Raw genomic sequence first — 17,476 nt, 5'->3', positions numbered from 1 at the left:
GCAGGGGCTGAAAGGAAGGGTCCATGGGCTTCAAGCAGCAGCCAAAGGCCTCATGTGATGGTTCAGTCATATAAAAATAAGCCCCAAATTACCTGGGACTAATAAAAATCAGGCACCAGGAAGAAAAGAAAGTGCCTAACACAAAGCAAGCAGTCAAGAAATACTGGTCTCTTTTCTTTTTGTGAATTAAAAAAGAAGGATTGTGGAAGAGCAAGGGCTAAGAATTTAATGCAGGCACAGATTTCTATTTTCTGAAATTAAAGATATAAGAAACAAGGGAAAGGTTCTAAGTTTTAGGAGTGGGCAATATGAATATGGTAAATGATAACCTATGGGGCTAAGCAGAGTTTTTTGCTTTTTAGCTTTTCTAAACCTGCAAAGTTAGGCAAAGTTAAGAGGAAACAACAAGTATGTAATTCTTAACATAGCCGCTAATTCTCTGTGTACCCTGAAAACACTGATTAACCTTCCTGTTTCAGTTTTTAAATTATAAAGGAGGGGAGTTGAGCAATGACCTTAGAGAAGACTGGAGAAAACAGCCAAAAGTACTAGAATCCTTCTTAGAACAGGCGGAAATAGATTTCCCAAAGCTGGTTCCATTCCTGCAAAGATTTAAATGTGGCAACCTGGCAAAGTATATATCCCTCTGGACCAAAAGGACACCACCTTGGGTCAGAGGGGAGGGAGGGGAGGTTTTCTGCTTCACATGATGAATTCTCCTTCAGGCAGCACAGTTTTTTTGCTTTGCTCTAGACAGACAAGAAACACAGCAAGGAAGAGGCCAGGGGTTTAAACTCTGAACATGGCTCTTCCTCCCTGACTCTAACCACAGGGCATTTTGAGACACGCAGCTGAAGGCTACTAACAGCAGCCTGAGTGCCAGAGCTCCTGAAAAACAGCATAGGAACCTGCTAACACGGTCCATGGAGCCCAGAGGACATTTACAGGGGCCTTAGTGCATGCCACAAAGCCAAGCAAGAGACGATACCTGCATTTCATCTCCTCCAGCATACTCAAATGAGGCTTTGGGGTTTCTCCCTGGGTTTCTGGAGATCGAGAGGGTTCAATCTCTAGCTCCTCTTCACCCAGGGCTGCAGTCAGGTGCTTGCTATGGGAAGGAAGGCTATTACCCACCCGTCAGAGATGAGTGGTAGGTAATGACATGCTGCCTTAGGGAACAAAACTGTGACCGATTTGCTCAAGTACAAAAAGGGATATAAAAATTCCATTTGTTTCAGACCACTTCCTGTGTAAAGAGATAAAAGTATTATTTTTGATGAAGTTTTCAACGCCCTTCTGTACAACACTGATGCATGAAATGACTGCTTGTCTGTCACCACGGCAGAGAAGCACATTTAACACACAGCTGAGGGGACTCGATTCTGCCCTAACTCACCTCATACCGTTCCAGGTATCGGGGAAGCTTGGACCGCTCGGTTTCCTCCACGTCCAGCTGCTCCATCAGTTCCTCGGACACCGGGCTCTCCTCACCTTCTTGGGGCTGCTCCTCTGGAGACTCCTGGGCCGGAGCAGTCAGAGCCTTCAGTGCCCTGTCCAGCACATCCAGCTGTGGAGCAGAAAGGGGCAGAGACTAAATACCCTGTGGCCCTGAGAGCCCTAGGGAGGGAGGCTGGAGAAAGGAAAGGGAGGGAAGCCTGGGACCTAAAAAATCGCGAGAAGAGTTCTCTTACTAAATTACAGAAACAGAAATGGTTATGTAATTTTACAGTAGAAGCACCTTGTCACATGGCATGGAACACTTAGTACTAAACAAATGGAACAATGAGCAAACTCAGAATCATCTGTGTAAGTGAGTGGCTTTTGATTTCACTTTTAATCAGCCAGGTAGGAATCCAGGAATTGCAAGAACGGGAAAGAAAAAACACTACAGACCACAACCAACAACGGGCCATTCTGAAAGTACGATAAAGCCTCTGAATCTAGGCAGGAGCCTCCTTCAGAGAAAAATTCGACTCACAGGACATTCAGAGATTAGGGATCAGCCAATCTATATAAGCTGCTGACAAAGACCAGACAGCATATATGAAATTTATTGTAACAGGGGATTTCTGTGACTTAAAAAGTAAGTAAATTATGAAACAGAAGGTTTCTTTTTTGTTTTGACCCCCTCCCCTACCACCTTCATTTTGGGGCAACCTCCTTTGAGGAGGGCCTTATCATCAAAGATGGGACAGAAACAGCCGCAAGGCCAGCATTAACACCTGTATGATACCGATGAATTCTGTCCACGTCAACTAAGAACAAAAATCCAGAAAAGACTCCAAGGCTTTGTAATGCCACTAATACATTATAGCCAAACCTGACACATATCACATTCAATGCTGACATCTGAATCACATTTCTATGAAGTCAGAACACAAAGAATGCACGTCTGGCTCAAAGTGCAATAAGTATTTCCCTGGCAGAGCATTTATGTCTAATTTTGTGCTTCAATCACTAGTACTGACTATAGTAGGGTTAAAACATGAATATATATTCAGAAATGTGTATGCTTTGGTATAAATGTCTCGCAGAGAACATAATGACTCACTAGACATCAGTATAAGGAGCCAGCAGAGGAACCAGACTTCTGTATCCTGAGACCAAAATGGAAGCCATGGGGTAAGACTGAGTGATCGGGTCAAGGCAAAACAAACAGCTCAAAGTCAACTTTCACACCCTGTTAACAAAATAACTGATGTCCTTTGAGGCCTGACTCTGGCTACAAAAGATGCTTGAACAGGAGCAAGCACTATGGCTCCCTACTGGGCCTAAGCTTGCCACATGCTTTCCCATGGCTTGAGCTAAGTCTAGGAACTCTGCAGAATGAAGAGCCCGAGGTGACCAAGGGGGATGAGCTTTGAGGCTGATGGGAGGACAGGGTCCTAGTCTGGACAAACCGAAAGCTTTAGAACTCTGAAAGGGACAGCTGGTCCAGACCTCCTCCACATCATGCATTCACCACAGAATGATTTAATGGGAAGAAAGAAAGATGGCGCCATGTCTACTTCCGAAACTCATTTATTGAAAGTTTAGGAGAACTCTGACAGGTAGTCAGTCTCTCAGGACTACACGAAGATACAGAAATGCCAAAAGTAAAAAATAAAATCTGCATGTCTCCTGAGCTTCTACTGAGCTTTTACTTTGGTGGTGGTAGTGGTGGAGGGCAATAAACACTATTTTATTGAACTCAGTTTGAATTTCTTGGGAGAATAGTTTTCCTCCCAGACAGTGAACTATAAAATCTATGTTAATCTTATTTTCTAGTGCTTGTCAGTAACACTGAGAATGTTTATGGTTTTTTCATTCCTTTTTAATTGAGTAAATACATGAATCTATAGAGATAAAGAAGGTGGGGCTGGGGGAGACAATGAAAACAAATCCAAAGCTTGACTTATAAGGGACAAGAGATGCTAAATCCCCCAGAATCAGGGCTGGGTAACTTACCGCTTCCCTACACAGCTTCCCATCCTCCGGGGAGGAGGCCACCTTCTCCATCACTTGAAGGGCTCTGTCGAGGTAGCCTGGCCGCCACAGAAGGGGCATGTCATGGTACACAGCCCGCAGCCCCTGCTGCAACTCCACCTTCCCTGTCGCCAAAAAGAGCAATGAAGAAGGCTTAGCCGTGGCTTCCCACTATGTCTGAGACTGAGGACTTGAAGACACAAGTGAATACTCAGCTGGCAGCTCGAGAAATGGAGGATCATTTCAAACGTCTACCAAACTCATCCCATCCAGTGAATAAGGACATTTCAGATGGACGATGAAAAACATGGTAAAAGTCAAGGTACACACTTTTCAATATAAACTTGTATGGACTTATGTTTCTTTTTTTACTTTTTCATTTGGACTGCTGGAGACTATCGTGAGGGCTGAGGGAAATTTACAGAGGTCACTATATCTGCCTCTAAGTAGTGTGTGTGCATGCATGGTAGGTCACTTCAGTTGTGTCCAACTCTGCGTGACCCCATGGACTGTAGCCCACCAGGCTCCTCTGTTCATGGGATTCTCCAGGCAAGAACACTGGCATGGGCTGTCATGCCCTTCTCCAGGGGATCTGCCCAACCCAGGGAATGAACCCATGTCTCTTACGTCTCTGGCACTGGCAGGTAGGTTCCTGAATGCTAGCGCCACCTGGGAAGCCCGCCTCTAAGTGGAGCTACCCTTATAAAACAAATCAAACAACTGAAATACTACTTTTGTTTCAAGACAAAATGTTGCTCCATAAAAGAAATTTTATAACTTTCTTACACTGAAAAATTCTGTCAACATCTGACAGGCTTTCCTTGCCAGGAAATGTTTGACATTTTTCAAAATGCTCCGAAACAGTCCACTGACTGTCCTTATGAAAAAAAAAAAGAAGAAAAAATCTCACTTTACTCTTTTAGTTGAGCTGCATCAGCATTTTAACTATATAGTCCTCATCATCCTTGTGGGTCTCAGGACATGAGTGTTTCTTTTGGAACCTCGAACAATCATAACTAGAGCTGAAGACATGGCTGGCTGACAGCAGGGTCCCCCAGTGAGGAGGGGGGCTGTCTTGGGATTCCTGGGGGAATAGAGATGTTCTCTGAACTAACAACCAAAGTCACCTTGAGCTGCCAGGTCTTAAATCTACCTTCACTTATCTTTCCTGGGAAGGAGGATTTGGGAGAGCTGTAGTGGAACATAAACAGACAAAGCTCATCAGGTGACAGCTAATTTTAGACTTTTAAGATACTTGGGGCTGGCTGCAGTCACGTTCCAGGAAGCCGCTTATGTCGGAGGTAAATGAGGCTACATCGCACATGACACACTGAGAGCAGGGGGATCTGAATCTGATGCTGCCAGATTCAAAGCACTCAGGCCTCTGCTCAGAATCGGGAACAACAAAGTACGTTTTCTTGGCCCTGACAACTTCCTGGACAATTCATGCAGTGAAACAGTCCTGAGTGCTCCTCTGAAGGTAAATGCAAAAACTTGTAATACTGAAAGTAGACGGTAAGAGAAAATGATTTTTCTTTTAGCTTCCACAATATATTTTATAAAATACATTTTAATCTCCAAATCATATAAGGAACACCTATGCCTCAACAAAAAACTAATAAACTGATTTAAAAACAGACTAAGAACTTGAATAGACATTTTTCCAAAGAAGACACACAATAGCCAATGGACATGTGACAAGATGAGCAGTGTCATCAACCAACAGAACCCAAATCAAAAGCACAATATCATCTCACACTCGACAGGATGGCTGTTATCAAAGAAACAAAACACAAGTGTTGGTGAGAGTATGGAGGAACTGGAACCTTTGTGCATTATTGGTGGGAATGCAAAATAGCACTAACTGCCATGCAAAACGATAGGAGTGTCCTCAAAAAAATAAATAAATAAACTGTCATATGAGCCAGCAACTGCACTCTTGGGTATTTATCCAAAAGAAATGAAATCAAGATCTTGAAGAGATCCCATGATCATTGGAAAAAGTGATTTTTAAAAAGCGTGGTCAACTCTTTTGTTAGTCTGAGAGCCATCCAACGAACTCCTCTGAGTCTGTTTCTACCAGAATCAGCACCCGAGAATGCCACACTACATTTCGTTGGTGAAGATAACTCCAAAAGCAGTCAAACTGCTGTAACTTAGATGATTTTCAGAAAACAAAGGTAAAAGGCAGACACAGTATATTATTAGAAGAAGGTACTTTCCCAAATACCTATCTGCTTAGGAGAGAGAATGGAAGGCTAATGAAATAATATGAATTTAATTAACTCTGTAAATCAGGACACATTTGATGCACACTTAGGTTGAATGTTAGGGCTTCCCTGGTGGTACAGAGGTTAAAGCGTCTGCCTGCAATGTGGGAGACCTGGGTTCAATCCCTGGGTCGGGAAGATCCCCTGGAAAAGGAAATGGCAACCCACTCCAGTATTCTTGCCTGGAGAATCCCATGGACGGAGGAGCTTGGTGGGCTACAGAGCACGGGTCGCAAAGAGTTGGACACGACTGAGTGTCTTCACTTTCACTTTCTTTCACTTTAGGTTGAATGTTATGTGCTCAGATTTCCTGAGAGTGAAGGCCGCTCCTCAAAAGGCCCTGCCCTCCTGACTGTCTGCTTCAATGCAGTCGGGGCTCTAAAGCAAAGCCCGCCGCCCTGTGCGTGGCACAGTCACACTGCACTAGCGAGTCCCTCTGTGCACTCCCAAAGGGATACTGCACGTGCTCTCTGCATTCCTCTTCCCTCACGTGAAAACAATACTCACAATATGCATTCAATATTTTTCCTTCTGGACTTGGGTTTAAAAAGACAGGAAGATCTTTTTAATACTGGGAAAGAGTCTACTGGCTGGTTCTCCTAAATGAGGACCAGAACTTTCCTTTCTTTATCCCTTCTTCACACTGCTTACCACTGAATATAATCAAGAGCCACCAGAACTAGTTCTCACCTTGCCAGTGGTGAAAGGTTTTTAAATCCCACTTTGTCATCTTACCTAATAACTATAAGGCCATCAAAGTCCAGTTTTATGTCTAAAAATGAAAGCTGTACTGAAATTTCACAAGTCTAAATCAAATTATAATTTTATTATAATTAAGAAGTATAATTTTATTAAGAAGTAAAAGAAGGAATCAGTTCCTATTCGTAAGGAACAATGTTAGTAAGGACCTCCAGCTTACCAAGAAGTGCATAGCCGTACAACTGGGAACTCAATCCCACTGAGTTCTTCTGCTTCAGGCCTGGGAGTAACAGGGAGGCACCGAAGTTCCTCTCCTCTTCCCACTGAAACAGAATACAGAAGATCATGGTGTAGCCAAGCAATGTTTACTGTATGCAAAAATGTGAGCATTAATGACACAGAGGGAAAAAGAATATGCTATAACATTAGGTAAAAGAAACAAAATATTCATACTAAAGCTACATGAGAATTCTGACTTTGTAAAGAAAAGATATGTTTGATGAAAAATGCAGAACAGAAACACCAATATGTTAACAGATTTCTAGGCAGTGAAATTACAAGCAATTCTGGTTTTCCTCTTTGTACTTTCCATTCCTTTCTGAATCTGGGGCAGTGAATAACAGCTCCTTTTACAATCAGAAAAGCAAAACAAAAATAAAGAGCCTACTCTGGATCAACACCGCCTCAAGGCAACCAATAAAGATTACCCATGCTGTCGGCTCTGTACTCACATTGCTCTGACACAACAGAGCAGGCTTTCTCAATTTTAAACAATTCAGCAATAAGACTCCTTCTACTTCATAGTGTTCAAGTAAATACAACTATTAGACTGCTTTTAGATAGATTAATGCCTCTTAAAAATAAATCAGGCAATCAGAAACACTTAGTGATCACTTCTTTCAACCCAGGGTGCAACATTACACTTCAATAAAGTTGAAGCCTTTTGAGACATGGGGAAACGAAGGGGAGGCAAAAACACAAGCATTGCTGAGGCTGCTGCGGAGGAGCAATGGCAGTGACAGGGCTCACTGTGACCGCAGGCGCGAGGAGCGCCTTGGCAACTCCCTGGACAATGAGGGCCCTGATCATCTCGGTGCCGGCACTGTAGGAGTACACAGCAGCCTGAGTCTTTGTTCTGGCTTAGAAATACAGAACGCAAAGCTCAGGTGGCCCTGCACTGGTCAGGGAATGAACAAGGTGTGCAGGCTACCCCTGCAGCCAGGTGTGAGTGGGGCACCCCTGCTGTTAATGGGCACCGAAACCTCTTTCTTGGGAATGACCTTTGTGCAATGCAAGTGCAATTTCTTAAGGTTTTGCTAAATCTTTGAAACCAGCAAAGGCCTTGGGAAAAAAACAAAGCCTCCCCAGGCGCTTCTGCAGCACACAGTTAAGAGAGTTGGTAATTAAGGAGGTCATTTCACTTTCAAAAGCAAATCACTCACAGCTTTGATTTCCCTCCACATAAACTGAAAAGGGGCTCAGGGAATAATAAATATCGAACCTTAAAGATGTTTTTCCTTTTTTTTAGGGAAAAACATGATCCATAGTATCAGGATGCAACAGGGGCCGAAGCCCAAATGAACAGCATCCTTGCTCTGCTAGAACCGATCGGGGGTGGTGATGGCAGCTGCAATGGTGATGCTTCCAAAAGGACTTTGACAGAGGTGAATGAAAACAAACGAATGTGTTAGACATTTTCTGATGACTGTCTGCAAATAACTCAACTACTGCTGTTTATATGAAAGGCCACTGATGTGTTAACATAAAATATTAGGTCTCTTCCAAGCCTTCTACCATATGTACTGTTATGGACTAAAACAGGAGCTATTTTCAAGGTTTCCTCATTTAATGCTTCTGCTTCTCCCATTAATACAAAGCAAACCCTCCTTCTCTCCCTCCCTCTTGTACTCCCCTTCACAGTCAGACATCTGCTCGCTGTCTCCTTTTGCACTTCTGACTCACTCCATAACACACTTCAACTTGGCTTCCGGCTCCATTATTATGTGGCTGTCACACCACTAAGTTAAATGCTCTTCATAAAAGTCCTCATCTCACCCACCTTCTCAGAAGCATTCTACATGCAGACCATCTTCCCATGGTGTTTGTCCCAACACAGTCTTGATTCTCCTTTTGGCTGTGGCTCTTGTGTAGACATTTATATATGGATTTATAAGTTACATCTCCAGTCCAGATTTTTCCATTCGGATGCCAATTTCCCTTGGGAAATCTGACTGTCTCAAAGGTATCTCAAAATGTAACACATTCAGAGCCAAATCAGTGATTTTCCTCATCAAATGAAGCTTTTTCCCAGAGTGCCTTTTGCAAATACCCGGCGACTCTTTTGGGCCTCCCTGGTGGCTCAGACGGTAGAGTCTGCCTGCAATGCGGGAGATCTGGACTCGATCCCTGGCTCAGGAAGATCTCCTGGAGGAGCAACTGGCAACCCCCTCTAGCATTCTTGCCTGGAAAATCCCATGGATAAGAGGAGCTTGGCGAGCTAGAGTCCATGGGGTTGCAAAGAGTTGGACCCGACTGAGTGTTTAACACACACAAGTCAGAGACGGAGGTCAGCTTTCCCCCTTACCTCTACATCTATTTCCCTCCCCAACATGTTCTTTGCCTCCTAGACACAGCAATCAACTACTCTAGCTCCCAGCACGTTCTGGTCCCCACATGACCAGCATCTCTTGCTCAGACGACTACGAAAGTTGTGGCTAAGACTGGATGGGGGCCAGGGTGGCTGTGGTCAGAGTACTTAGATCAGAGCACAAAACTGATCATGTTACCCCATCTGCTTCAAACTTTTCAGTGGTTTCTTGCTGTGTTTAAGACGCAGACGAAACAGCTTTGCATGACCCACCCTCTAACTTTTATCTCATCCTACAATCCTCTCTGTGGCAGTGACACGATCTTTCTAACTCCCTACCTTCTATCCCCTTTCTGCTGACCATGTTCTTTCTGCTTCAGGGCTTTTGCATGTGACATTTCCTTGTCTTGGATTGTTCTTCCCCTCTTCAGTCTGTTAATTCCTATTCATGCTCCAAATATTAACTAAAGAAATACTTCCTTAAGGAAGGCTTCCCTAACTTACGTTTAAAATAAAAACAAAAACTCCCTACCATATAGTCTTTATAGTGCTCAGTACAGTCAAGTGTTTTTCTTTTCTGCCACGCCGCGGGACTTACAGGATCTTAGTTCCCTAAACAGGGACTAATCCTGGGCCATGGCAGTGAAAGCACCGAGTCCTAACCACTGGGCCACCAGGGAATTCCCTGTTTTGTTTTAAATGCCTATATTCTTCTTAGATTATAAGCAGGAGATATTTGTTCACCATCGTAAAACAAGCATGTGAAACACAGGGAATACAGCAGTTGCTCAAAATATGTTTAATGAACTAATGAATGTGAGGTATGCCTCAGGCTATGACATTCATTTCAGAAAAACAAAACACACCATAAATTTTTTACAGTGGGGGCTAGGCTAGATGATCTTTCCAGTTTCTACCCAAAGCAGTGTTTTCTGAGGTTACATTTGAGGTTAAGGGCAAAGTCTGTAGGGCCAGACTGCCTGGCTTCACCACCTATGAGCTCAGCCACTATTAGGCAGTATCTCTGTGCCCTAGTGTTCTCATCTGCATGGAGCTGAGAGGACTGAATGAAATGAATAAATCTAAAACACCAAGAAAACAGGAAGTGTAAAATAAGTGCTATTTAAGTATTAGCTACTGTTATTACTGCTGTTACTCTTAGGGGAGCAATAAACAATTGGAGAAGGCAATGGCAACCCACTCCAGTATTCTTGCCTGGAAAATCCCATGGACAGAGGAGCCTGGAGGGCTACAGTTCATGGGTCACAAAGAGTCGGACACAACTTAGTGACTAAGCAACAACAATGAAGAGATGAAACCAAAATTTGGTATTCTGGACTGACCCAGAGCAACCTTAGGAAAATACTGACACAAATTAAACCACCAGTATTTAATACCTGAAGCTGTGGTTAAAGCTAGCTGCCTCACTGCTTCATTGGCATGCCACGTCCAGCTCTCACTGATCATCAATTGCCCATTTCTGAATGTGTGAAGCGCACTCAGCATAGCTCATGTTTCAGAATGTACATAAGGACTTTCACTTGAGATTCTTCCAAATGGAAGAACGTTCAATGCCACTTTGTTAGAACCCAGGACCTAAAATGGATGGGTGAACACTCATTCCTGGTCGTGCAGGGTCACAGGGCTTCACAGCAGGTATCTTTTCCCTGAGGCTGAGGGCAGGGCTTTCCTCTGGCCCCCACATCCCTACTGAGCAGCTGCTGCTTGCTTCTCTAAGGCTCTTAGTACTGTTTCAAGACAGGTCACTTACACTGAAGTCTGTCTTCTTTGCCAGGCACTGGTATAGAACATAGAGGGAGAGGAGTTGGGTGGAAGGAACTTCAAAAGCTTCTTGCATCATGATCTCAAAAACCACGGATAAGGCATCTGACAGGAAGACCAATGTAAAAATTAGGAAATTAGGTAACATCATCAAATCGGTATTTAACTATACATGCATGCATGCTAAGTCACTTTAATCGTGTCCAGCTCTTTGTAACCCTATGGACTGTAGCCCGTCAGGCTCCTCTGTCCATGGAGTTCTCCAGGCAAAATACTCTCCAGGAGGGTTTTCATGCCCTCCTCCAGGGGATCTTCTTGACCTCAGGATCAAACCCACATGTCTTATGTCTCCTGCATTGGCAGGTGGGTTCTTTACCACTAGCACCACCATAAGCAATCAAAAAGTGAGGCATGATAGAAAAACACAAAGAATCATGAAGCTAAATGTGGGCTGTGGCCCTAGTTCTTCTGTAAAGCAGGTCTTTCCCCTGTCTTTAGCTTCTGTTGTACATACTGCTAGGTATTAAATCAGGTGCTGTTGTACCACTGTTCTCAAGGACACAGAATAAACCACTTGATTTCTCAGTATCACCTTCATGATGATAAAATACCATTTGTCCCAGAGACTTCACAAGATTGTTAGACAGTCCAACAATACATATGAAAATGCCTCGTAAACTGTGAAGCAAATTTAAGGCAGCATGTCCATCAGCTAGAAGAGCTAGGGCGTACAGAAAGGAGACAAATATATTTTCCAGGTCACCCTGGTAAGAAGAGATAGAGAGGGCTGGGTGGAATGCCCCACTGTATGTTCTGGAACTTTCTGTTTTGGAAAAAAAAGGACGAATGCTAAAGGTAATTTTAAATCTTAGGTATTATTTCAAAGACAGAAAACTGATGACTACAAAAAGGACAATCAGGTTCAATTTAAAAGAGTTGAAAGAATGGGAAGGAAATGCGTATTCATAAGTTGTTAAGTCCTTGAGTTTAACACAGAAGATTCTTGTTTCCACATGAATGCTGATCACAGGAGACCAGATCTTCAGCAAGATCTGATTTATTTCCCCTCAATATTCCACAACATAAGTGGAAGACAAGAAAATCAAGTTCAAATAATTTATTTCCCTTATTATTTGTTGTTAAATCAGAGATGTTAACATTGGTTTAAAATATAGTGCCTGCATATAATGTTTTCAATAACAGCTGCTCTGTTAAATGGTTTTTACATATACTCATAATTATAAGAGTTAGCACTCATTTGTAGCTATTGCTAGCCAGCTGGTTTTCTATGTGTTGTCATGGTTCTAAATGAGGTCAAATGCAAGAATTTCTATATTCTTTTTGTAAATGGGTAAACTGAAATGGACAGGCAGATCAACGAGTCACCCAGTAAGTCAGTAGCAAAAAAAGAGCCTGAAAGAGATATAAACAAACAAACAGTCCCCTACCCTACCAACAAACCAGTATTTTAAAAGAACAAGTTAAAGCTAAAAATATAGTTCAGAAAAATGTTTTGCCAACTGTTCAATACTGAATTCAAAATTACACATGAATAAATAAAATTCATCTCTAATTTATATTCATTTCAGTCAGCTTGGGAAGTGAAATTAGATTGACCTATATAAGATTTCCTGTTCCTCCGTAATTATTTATGTACTTTGATATTTCCTATTTTAACAACAAAAGTATAATATTTTCTAACTTCTTGCCATAAACAACAATAATCTTCATCAGAACTTTATTTACAAAAATTCTCAACATTATTTACTCTGAATTTAGGGGGGAACCCCCAAACTCCTTTTACCCTTTCAACATCCCCTTTAACAAGAGAGAGGGGAGAAAACTGCTACTACATAATTTTCCAGTGATAAACTAGTAAGAATTTTAAAATCTGATGTTCACAGAGAATGGAAGATAAAACATGCAAAGAGAATTATATTTTAAAAATTATCTTTTAGTTCAATTTAGGAAACGCATGTTTAAAATGGAATGAAAATGGACAAGGGACAATAAGCATTAAAAAAAATAATATACAGCAAATATTTTTAGGCAGTCAACAACTCCAAGTCTTGTGAGAGAGAAGAGAAAGCAGGGAGGTCCTGGGTGCCTTGCCTAACCACTGCAACCTGATGCAATGGAAAAGGCTGAGGGACGAGGGATGTAACTCAATGACAGGAATCAAGGTGTCAAAAAGGAAAAATGACCACCAGTCCATATCTGTGTTCCTGCGGTAGTAACTACCCTAACACAGGCAAGGCTCAGAACCAAGCTTAAAGATGAAATGGTGGAAGGGGAAGCCAGAGTGTATCTTTACACAATGGCACAGCCTCCTCTTTCCTTCTTCACCGTCTGTGTAGCTGAGAGCACAAGCGTGCTGTACCACCCTTCCCCATCCACGGAGACTGGCAGGGCTCCACCTGACTGCTCTGTAGGGTCTGCCACAATCCCCATCTTTCCTTGGTCCCCTCTTATTGTAGATGAAGGTTAAGAGCCACTTCAGGTTAGTTCCATGGAGCCACAGGATTTTGGGGGTAAAGAAAACTCAAGAGATCACTGATGCACTTTCTTTGTTGCACTTTCTTTGTTTCTTTGTTGCTAAGTCCTGTCTGACTCAGCACGCCAGACTTCCCTGTCCTTCACCATCTCCTGGAGCTTGTTCAAGCTCATGTCCATTGAGTTGATGATGCTATCTAACCATCTCATCCTCTGTCTCCCCTCTTCTCCTCCTGCCCTCAATCTTTCCCAGCATCAAGGTCTTTTCCAATGAGTCGGCTCTTTGCATCAGGGGGCCAAAGTACTGGAGCTTCAGCATCAGTCCTTCCAATGAATATTCAGGGTTGAGTCCTTTAGGACTGACTGGCTTGATCTCCTTGCAGTCCAAGGGACTCTCAAGACTCTCCTGCAGCACCACAGTTCAAAAGCATCCATTCTTCAGGGCGTAGCCTTCTTTATGGTCTAATTCTCACATCCATACATGACTACTGGAAAAACCGTTAACTTTGACTAGATGGACCTTTGTCGGCAAAGTGATGTCTCTGCTTTTTAATATGCTGTCTAGGTTTGTCATAGCTTTTCTTCAAAGGAGCAAGCATCTTTCAATGTCATGGCTGCAGTCACCGTTTGCAGTGATTTCAGAGCCCTAGAAAATAAAATCTGTCACTGTTCCCACTTTTTCCTCATTTATTTGCCATGGAATGATGGGACCAGATCCCATGATCTTAGTTTTTTGAATGTTGAATTTTAAGCCAGCTTTTTCACTTTCATCAGGAGGCTCTTTAGTTCCTCTTCACTTTCTGCCATCCATTAGGGTGGTATCATCTGTATATCTAAAGTTGTCAGTATTTCTCCCAGCAATCTTGATTCCAGCTTGTGATGCATCCAGCCCAGCATTTCACATGAAGTACTCTGCATATAAATTATATTTAACTTATACAGCAGGGTGACAATATACAGCCTTGTCATACTCCTTTCCCAATTTGGAACCAGTCTGTTGTTCCATGTCTGGTTCAAACTGTTGCGTCTTGACCTGCATACAGCCTTCTTAGGAGACAGGTAAGGTGGTCTGGTATTCCCATCTCTTGAAGAATTTTCCACAGTTTGTTGTGATCCACACAGTCAAAAGCTTTAGTGTAGTCAATGAACAGAAATATGTTTCTTTGGAATTCCCTTGCTTTTCCTATGATCCAACAGATGTTGGGAATTTGATTCCTGGTTCCTCTGCCTTTCTGAACCCAGCCTGGACATCTGGAAGATCTCGGCTCGTGTACTGCTGAAGCCTGGCTCAAAGCATTCTGAGCATGATCTTGCTATCATGTGGAATGAGCACAACTGTATGGCAGTTTGAACACTGCACCTACATCAGAGACAGGGAAACAAAAGCCTAGGGAGGTAAACTGACTTCGCTTCACAGTGAGCATGCTACTCTCTCCAGGATACGATTTCAGGCTTATACACTTCACATGCTAGAACAACTGCGAGTAAGTAAAACAAAGTTAGCAAATTGTGCTTAAAACAAAGTCAAGCTAATAGCTGAATTAATATAACCTTAACTAGCTGTGGAAGCTCAGACGGCTTTCTTGCATTAACTAAATTCACTGTCCTTTGCCCAAAGAGACGTGAACAAATAAAGGTGAGAAACTCAGCGGAAAGAAGACCTGGATAGAAGTCTCCTATCTGGCCACCTGATAAGGTCAATTAACTGCGCATCTATTTCTGACTGAAAGAGTGATGTACAGATGTCATTAAGAAATTTTTTAAAAAGTGCCTATATTTACTTCCCTTTGGGAACTGTAGGTCCATTATAAATGGACCTGGGTTTGATTTCATACCTTTGTAATTTTCTTTCTTTATGAAATGATCCATCAGTAAGTTAAATGTATAGTTATCTGGAAAAATACCATATTGGACCTGCAATGAAAATAAAAATAAAAGTAAAATAAGAGAAAAAATTCATTAAGTTCAGTTTAGAATATATGCCTATGTATTATTCAGGAAAAAAATTGTTCCCATTAGCTTTAAAATATCTATCATTTTACAGCACCTGTGACAGTGAAATAGCAGCTGTGACTCATGCAGTTTGGTAACTGGAACTGCTGGTCAGGGTGAGAAAGTTGTAAGTGGGTGTCTGATACAAGACAACCGATGTGAAAAATAAAGCTCAATTCTAACGCTTCATCATAACTAAAAAAACCCCGAACCAAACCAAGAATATAAAAAACCACCACACTCCACTGGTTCAGTGATTCTTTTAAAAAAGTATGAATATCAACACAAAAATGGAGTCCCAAGAGAAGGCACACATTAATTACACTATGCAGCATTTTCTGGTCCTTAGAGTGCTTTTCTTCCAACTTTACTAAAATATAACTCACATGTAACATTGTGTGATTTTAAGGTGTACAACACGATCATTTAACATGCATATATACTGCAAAATGATTACTACAATAAGGCTAGTTAACACATTCATTGCCTCACATAACAATTTTCTTTGAGTGGCAGTGGTGATGAGAATATTTAAGATCTACTCTCTTGGCAACTTTCAAGAATATAATACAGTACTCTTAACTACAGCCATTACGCTATACATTAGATCCTCAGAACTGACTCATCTTTGGAAGTTTGGATCCTTTGACCACCAGCTCCCCATTTCCACCCTCCTTCCCCAGACCCTGATATCCATTATTCTACACTGTTTCTATGAGTTCTCCTTTTTCAGATTTCACACATAAGTGAGATCATGAGGTATTTGTCTTTCTTTAAATGACTTATTCTACTTTGCAAAATGCTCTTAAGGTTTGTCCGCATCATCTCAAATGGCAGAAGTTCCTTTTGAAAGGCTAAATATCTCACTGCATGTATATGTATAGGCTTCTCTGGTAGTTCAGATAGTAAAGAATCTGCCCGCAATGCAGGAGACCCAGGTTTACCCCGCCTCCCACCCCACACACATTTTCTTTATCCATTCACCTGTAAATGGACACTGAGGTTTCCATGGCTTGGCTGTTGTTAACAATGCTTCAATGAACATGGGGTTGCAGGTATCCCTTTGAGACAGTGAGTTCACCTCCTTTGGATATATAACCAGAAGTGGATTTGCTGGATCATATGGTATTTCTATTTTTAATTTCTTGAGTGATCTCCATACTATTTCCCATACTGGCTGTACCAATTTACATTCCCACCAACAGTGCATAAGGGACCCCTTTTTGCCCTCTTCTTGCCAGCATCTGTTATCTCTTGTCTCTGAGTTTTTAAAGACCCAAGAAACCTGAGATTTTTGTGCCTTCCTGTGTGATTTTCAAGCACAATGAAGTCTGACTACTAATCATCTAAACTGTGGTTACATATTTATTTTAAATTCTTATTTCAGCAGGATTACCCACTCCCATCAACCACCAGAAACATCCAAGGAATTTTTTTTTCCAATTACACCCATCCTCCTTGAGAAATTCTGATAATGCTAAACCCCAGTTGTCAGTCTGCTGAACTGAGTCACTATTACTAGCAGACTGTACAGAATGCCTCAAATGTGCTGAAATACACCCCCCCCCCAAAAAAAAAAAAACCACCAACATTCAGAAGCTACTGTTTTAAAAGTTGCAGCCCATGGGCAGTGTTTAAATTTATCAAAGCAGTCATTCAATCTGTGATAATCCATAAGGCAGGGTAAAAACAAAATATTTTAGAATGATAATTCATTAAAGCTGGAAGGAAACAAACTTAGGAATCAACTGGTCAGTGATTCTCAACCCTGGCTGCAAAAATCAACATGTAAGCTTTAAAAAGACACCAATGAGGTATGAATGGGCAGAGCACAGAGGATCAGGGAGTAGGGGCGGGGGGGCCAGTGAAACTAGCCCATATGATACAATAATGGTAGACGTGGGTCATTATACCTTGTTCAAAGCCATAGAGTAAACACAGACTTTGAGTGACTTGTGTTTCAATGCAGGTTCATCACTGTAATAAATGGCTCACTTGGATGAGGAATGCTGATAACGGGGGAGGCATGTCCCTGCAAGTGCGGGGACAGGGAACATATGGAAAATTTCTGTACCTTCTGTTCAATTTTGCTGTGAAACTAAAATTGCTCTAAAAAATAAAATCTAAAAAAAAAAAAAAAAAAAATTAAAAAAACCAATTAAAATAAAATACCAATGCCCAGGCTCCA

At 41.9% G+C, this 17,476-nt stretch overlaps 1 protein-coding gene across 1 annotated transcript in view; it reads right to left on the bottom strand.

Annotated features, from left to right (window-relative positions):
• The window catches only part of MRPS27 (mitochondrial ribosomal protein S27), a 102,483-nt gene that overhangs the window by 1,990 nt on the left and 83,017 nt on the right, over nt 1-17,476 (bottom strand). The window contains exons 6-10 of the mRNA XM_069556203.1: nt 15,132-15,210; nt 10,793-10,908; nt 6,655-6,757; nt 3,448-3,590; nt 1,397-1,567 (exon numbers count right to left, since the gene is read on the bottom strand). Coding sequence (XP_069412304.1) covers nt 1,397-1,567; nt 3,448-3,590; nt 6,655-6,757; nt 10,793-10,908; nt 15,132-15,210 — 612 coding nt within the window. The remainder of the gene's footprint in view (nt 1-1,396; nt 1,568-3,447; nt 3,591-6,654; nt 6,758-10,792; nt 10,909-15,131; nt 15,211-17,476) is intronic.

This window comes from Ovis canadensis, chromosome 16 (genome assembly GCF_042477335.2).
Source record: "Ovis canadensis isolate MfBH-ARS-UI-01 breed Bighorn chromosome 16, ARS-UI_OviCan_v2, whole genome shotgun sequence".
Taxonomy (NCBI): Eukaryota; Metazoa; Chordata; class Mammalia; order Artiodactyla; family Bovidae; genus Ovis; species Ovis canadensis.
The sequence above is the reverse complement of the archived record's forward strand: the minus strand, read 5'-3'. Positions and strand labels throughout refer to the sequence as shown.